We start from the raw sequence: 6000 nt of genomic DNA, 5'->3' as shown, positions 1-6000 counted from the left end.
CTTTTGGGCAAGTAGGCCAACCTCTCCCTCTCCCTCTCTGGTTCCCAAATTAACCTTAGGAAAATACTGAACACCCAAATCCTGCCCTTGGGGATGGACACATGCGTATTACACATTACAGGCTCTAAGAAGCAGTTGCAATAGACAGAACGTTAACCCAGAGTTCCTCCCAGTTATTTGAGCAATGTGATCTGTACTCCATCTAAAGCAAATGAACCCCCCGGAGGCTTGCGGCGCATGCCTGGGGAGCACCAGAACGGGTCTGCGGCACGTCCAGCCAGCTCTGTGGGCCTCTCTGCAACCACAAACATGAGTCTGAGGACTTGTCATTCACTCCCCTGACGATCCATGTGAACAGCTTCTAGTTTGACCCAGGTTTGAGCTGCCCACAATGGATGGGAACTGGGCGTTTGTATGGGACATTTGCCATTTCATGACAAGTTGAGCCTCATAAGTTGGCATGTGATCAAATAGACGTTAAACAAGTCAGTTCATGAACCCAAGGCTAAATCACACTCTACACAGAAACTATCGGACGACAGCAGCGTTTCTTTGGAAAGAATCCTTTTTTCTCTAGGAAAGAGGGTCTCTCTGTGGGTCCCAGCTCTGGTCTACTCTTGGCATCCCTGTCTCCCTGGGGATATTCTAGCTTTCCGTGCTCTGCTAGAGGAAGGCACCTGAGCACACTTGGAAAGGGTAAGCCCTACTATCTATGTTTATTGTTTGTTTGTTTGTGTAGCTGGGATTACAGGCACACGCCACTATGCCCAGCTAATTTTTGTATTTTTAGTAGAGACAGGGTTTCACCATGTTGGCCAGGCTGGTCTCGAACTCCTGACCTCAAGTGATCTGCCCACCTCGGCCTCCCAAAGTGCTGGGATTACAGGTGTGAGCGCCTGGCCCATATCTATGTTTTTTTTTTTTTTTTTTTTTTTTTTTTTTTTTTATGGCTGACCTCTCTGGGCCTCAGTTGCCCCATCTGTAAAATGGGAGAATGGCATTCCATTGCAGAAGGTCATGTGGGTTAGAGACAATGTGTGGAAACCCTTGGCTTAGCTCGGTACCTGCAAGTTCATTCAGAGGTGTCCATGGCTGTGGGCCAGGCACAGGGTTGGTGTGAGATGGGGGGTGGGGTGCGGCTGGAGTTCAGACGGAAGACCTCCTGAAGTTATCCACACATAACTGCATTCCACATTCAATGGCTCCGAAGCTGTAAGCAAAGAGACCGAGTTGCTCGGTATCAGAGGAGAGAGAAGACCTTCTGGCTGGATGACCGAGGGAGGCTTCATGGAGGAGATGGCTAAGTGGGCCTTATAGGATGGACAGGACTTCAAAAAGGAAGGTTCACAACTCGGCAGCACTTACTACGTGCTGGGCTGGCCCTGCATGCCGCTTTGTACGAATGGTCTCAGCGAATCGGTGGAAGGGATTGCTGTGTTTACCATTTTACAGAGGAGGAAGCTGAGCCCCAGAGAGGTTCAGGAACTCACCTGAAGTCACACAGCTAGACAGGTGCAGCACCAGGCTTGGCTTCATCACACCTGCAAAGTCCCTTTTACCCTATAGCGTCACACTCATAGCTTCCAGGGTTAGGATGTAGATATCATCCTTGGGGTCATTATTCAGCCAATCACGGTGATTACGTTCAGGATCGTGAGATGGAATGATTTATACCTGAGCTCAGTGTAATCAGAAGGGTCTTTATAAGAGAGAGGCAAGAAGGTCGAAGGCAGAAGACAGAGATGGAGGCAGAAGCAGAGGTCCGAGTGATGCGCTTTGAAGGCAGAGGAAGGGGCCAAGATCAGAGGTACAGACGGCCTTGGGAAGGTGAAAGAGACAGGAAAACAGACTCTCCCGGGAGCCCCCTGTAGGAATTCTCTCCTGCTAACACCTTGTTGTTAGCCCCATGAGACTCATTTTGAGTTTCTGGCCTCTAGAATTTAAGAGAATAAATGTGTGTTGTTTTAAGCCACTAAGTTTGTGGTCATTTGTCACAGCAGCCACAGGAAACGGATACCGCCCCAGCTGCACTAGCCTTGCCCACCCCTGTGGTCTTGTCGCATGGGTCCCTTCTGCTTGCTACCGGCTCGTCAGCAGGTCTGTGCACGTGGGGGCTGAGGACAGGTCTCCACAACTTGCCTATGAGCACCTCCATGGCTTTCTCTGCTCCTCAAGCCTCCCACCGTCACTCCCCAAAGCCTCGTGCAGTACCCTGGACCTCACAGGCACTTAATAAATGCTAGTCACATGGCAGCAAATCTGTATCTTTAATTTTATTGACAGCAATTGGGAGAACAGGCTTTTGACAGCAATAACTGCCAGTTTCTCCAGCCTCATGGCCTGGTTGTAGAGCTGGAATCCCCAGTGGCCAGCTGAGTGCTGGTCGGAAGTCAGGTTCAGCCAGCACATCTGGCCGAAGCAGAGGGGGTGCCAGGCCTCTGACTGGGGTGGGAGGCAGCTCCGACTCTGCCTGTTACAGCCAGAAAGAGGCCCGTTAAAATCCAAGGTGACCAGGTCCCAGCTCAGTGGGCAGCAGGCAGGTGGAGGGTCTGTCTGTGGGTCCCAGCTCTGGTCTACTCTTGGCATCCTTGTCTCCCTGGGGGTATTCTAGCTTTCCGTGCTCTGCTAGAGGAAGGCACCTGAGCACATCTGGAAACAACGTGTGCTCAGAAAGACCCAGCCAGGCTCCCACACTTGGCAGCAGAAGAAATGTTGATCCAGAGAGGGAAAGTGACTTGCCCAAGGTCACACAGCAATTTCATGAGTCTCAAAACAAGCTGGAAGACTCCTGTCCAGTCCCACCTCCAGGAGACTGGAGATTTGGGCATGTGAGGCTGGCCTCCAGGTGACAGGACCTCAGGGCAGGCTGGCCAGGAGCTGGGAGCCGGCGCAGCCTCACTTGAGATTGTGCTGGCTCTCGCGGTGCCGCCGCAGGTCCACCTTGCGCTGGAAGCCTTTGGTGCACAGCTCACAGCTGAAGGGCTTGAAGCCTGTGTGCTTGCGGCTGTGGGTGATGAGGTTGGAACTCTGGCTGAAGGCCTTTCCGCACACCTGGCACTTGTGAGGCTTCTCACCTGCAGGGAGGGCAGCGCAGCGCAGCAAGGGCGGGGTCAGGGCCTCCCCACCAGGCCTGCCGCTCCCCTGCCCCGCCCCCGGGGGTTCATTTTCCAATACCTGCCTATGTTTTCTCTCATGGCCGACTCACATTCACTTTAGAAAATAATTAGAAAAGAGAGAGAAGCGAAGATACAACTTGGACCCTCCTCCCACCCCTACTGGATTACAGGGTGGTTAGGGGCAGCTGCCGAGTCATCTTGTTTATCAATACATCTCCAAGCCTGGTATACCTGGCACAAAAGAGGCGTTCAGCTAATAGCAAGGAGGGAATGGATGAGCAAGTGAATGAATGAATGAGTGTATGAATGAATAAGCAAACGAATGAGTGAACAAATGAATGAGCAAATGAGTGAGCGAATGTGTGAATAAATGAGCAAATGAGTGAACAAATGAATGAGCAAGTGAGTGAGCAAATGAGTGAACAAATGAATGAGCAATTCGCCTGCTAGTCTCACGTCTGCCATGAGATCACCAGTGTTGAGATTTTGCTGTTTCCTCCCTGTATTTTTTCCATGCATTAAGTGCACTTAAGTAGCACAGGCGCCCAGCCCTCCATCAGCGGTGGCCTTTGACTTTGTAACTAGACCCCACCCCCAGCCTCACGCTGAGGGCCTCTGATGCATCTCTCAGGGAAAGGTAGGGGTGCCCTGCCCAGGGGGCACAGGCAGGTGAGACTCACTCACCCGTGTGGATGTAGGTGTGCTTCTTCATGTCCGACTTCTGGTGGAAACGCTTGCCGCAGAACTGGCAGGGGTAGGGCCGCGTGTCTGAGTGGATGAGCAGGTGGGTGGACAGTGTGGAAGAGCGCTTGAAGGCCTTGCCGCACATGCGGCACTCGAAGCTGCGCTCCTGCCGGAGGAAATGAGGCCCCGGGGGGTCAGGCGCAGGCTCAGGACTGGACCCGGCCGGGATCCCCTGCGGAACAGGACACTCCGTTGGGGCGGCCTCGAGGAGCAGGACCGGGGGACCCCTCATCTCTGCCTCCGAGGTGAAACTGGGGCTTGGAGCCTCATTGGTCTCCTGTGGGATTTTTCCTTGTAATCTTCACGGTATCTCGCTCAAAATAAACCTCAATAAATGTTCGTTGATTGACTGATGGACTGACTGATCTCAGAGGTTTTTTAGGAGTTCACATTTCATGACCATTAACCCAGAGTGAGTTCCTTGAGGCAGGGATGGTTGTGGTCTGCACAGTGGTTTAGTTAAGAGTCTGAAGTCTGCTAAGGGCAGGTGTTGGAGACCCAGACCCAAGGAGGTGGGTACTAGGGGACCCCTCCCAATCTGTGTCACCCCCAGGGGCAGGAGGAGGGACCCAGCCACAGCCCCCAGGCTCCCTGGGGAAGCACAGAGAAGGAGTGGGGCTGGGAGTCCTGTGCTGGGCCAGGTGCCCACCTGGGAGTGGACGTGCGTGTGCTGCTCCAGGCTCACAGCGTGGCCGAAGGTTTTGCCGCAGATGTCACAGGCGAAGGGCCGGGTCCCACTATGGGAGCGTCGCACATGCACTTCGAGCCCGTGAGGGGTGGAGAAGACCTGGGAGCAGGGGCAGTGTGTGAGGCCACTGGGGGCTGCAGTGACAGGGACAGGCCTGGGGTCCCATGGTCTCTTCCGTGCCCAGCTCTGGCCAAGGCTGAATACACAGAGGAAGGGGCACTGGATTGCCAGTTGTGCTGCTTGCTTGCTGTGTGTCCCCGGGAGGTCCATTTGCCTCTCTGTGGCTCAGTCTCCCTTCTACAAAGTTGGGTGTGAGAGAGGGGATCTGGAGCCCCCTCCTTGCCTCATCTAGAGGCTGAATAGCCCAGTGGTTAAGACCTGGGAGTTGGCCAAAGCTGAGTTTGAATGCTGGTTCTAATATCTACTTGCTGTCTGATCCTGGAAAAGTGACTTAACCTCTCTGAACCGTAACCTTTCATCTGACTCCTGGCATTCATGCCTGTCAATTGCTTAGCACAGGGCCAGACACGTGGTCAGAGCTCAATGAATGGTGATGAGGATGAACGTTTTGAATCCTTAATCCCACCAGAGCCCCAACATTGACAGCACAGGGAATGCCCAGAGCTGCCAGTGCGTTGAGAGGAAGTGCAGAGAGGAGGGCCCAGGTGCCCACCACACCCCCCGGTGCCCACCTTGTTGCACTTCACGCAGTGGTACGCATCCATGCCCGGGGAGTAGCGGAGGCTGAAGTCCAAGGCAGGCTCAGTGCTGGGCACCAGAGGACTGCCGTACAGGCTGACGGAGTGCTCCAGGAAGGCTGACTGCATGGTGGAGGGGGCCTGCCGGTAGCTGTGGCCATAGGTTGAGGCCAAGGTGTCCCAGGAGAAGCTGGGCTTGTAGAATGGGGGTGAGTCGGACAGTGGAGAGTCCCCGTCCTGGGGTCGGGACAGCACAATGGGGCCCTCTGTGGAGATAGGGACACAGGCCTGGTTACTCATTTAAACACAGGGGGCTGGGCACGGTGGGTGGCTCGTGCCTGCAATTCCAGTACTTGGGGAGGCCGAGGCAAGTGGATCACTTGAGGTCAGGAGTTCGAGATCGGCCGGACCAACATGGTAAAACTCTGTCTCTACCAAAAAATACAAAAATTAGCCAGGCGTGGTGGCTCACGCCTATAATCCCAGCTACTGGGGAGGCTGAGGCAGGAGAATCGCTTGAACCCGGGAGGCGGAGGTTGCAGTGAGCTGAGATCGCGCCACTGCACTCCAGCCTGGGCAACAGAGTGAGACCCTGTCTCAAAAAATAAAATGAAATAAAATAAACACAGGGCACCCACTTCCCACCATCCTCTACCACCCACCACCACCTTCATCACCTCATGTGGAGGGTTTCAGGGTGTCAACCCACATACTTACTGCCAGGGGTGTGTGTGTCCTCACTGGGGCTCCTCAG

At 54.1% G+C, this 6000-nt stretch overlaps 1 protein-coding gene across 3 annotated transcripts in view; it reads right to left on the bottom strand.

The window, feature by feature from the left end:
* Positions 1–2250: 2250 nt before the first annotated feature.
* Positions 2251–6000, bottom strand: part of GFI1B (growth factor independent 1B transcriptional repressor) — a 49047-nt gene continuing 45297 nt past the window's right edge. The window contains exons 8-11 of one of the 3 annotated variants that reach the window (XM_003276793.2): positions 5241–5512; positions 4510–4647; positions 3801–3966; positions 2251–3074 (exon numbers count right to left, since the gene is read on the bottom strand). In XM_003276793.2, the coding sequence (XP_003276841.2) occupies positions 2896–3074; positions 3801–3966; positions 4510–4647; positions 5241–5512 (755 nt within the window). In that variant the 3' untranslated portion in view covers positions 2251–2895. Of the gene's footprint in view, positions 3075–3800; positions 4033–4509; positions 4648–5240; positions 5513–6000 lie in introns of all 3 variants that reach the window. The other 2 variants (XM_030816481.1, XM_030816482.1) reach the window with 2 other exon arrangements.

The sequence above is a fragment of the Nomascus leucogenys genome, chromosome 8 (assembly GCF_006542625.1).
Source record: "Nomascus leucogenys isolate Asia chromosome 8, Asia_NLE_v1, whole genome shotgun sequence".
Taxonomy (NCBI): domain Eukaryota; kingdom Metazoa; phylum Chordata; class Mammalia; order Primates; family Hylobatidae; genus Nomascus; species Nomascus leucogenys.
The sequence above is the reverse complement of the archived record's forward strand: the minus strand, read 5'-3'. Positions and strand labels throughout refer to the sequence as shown.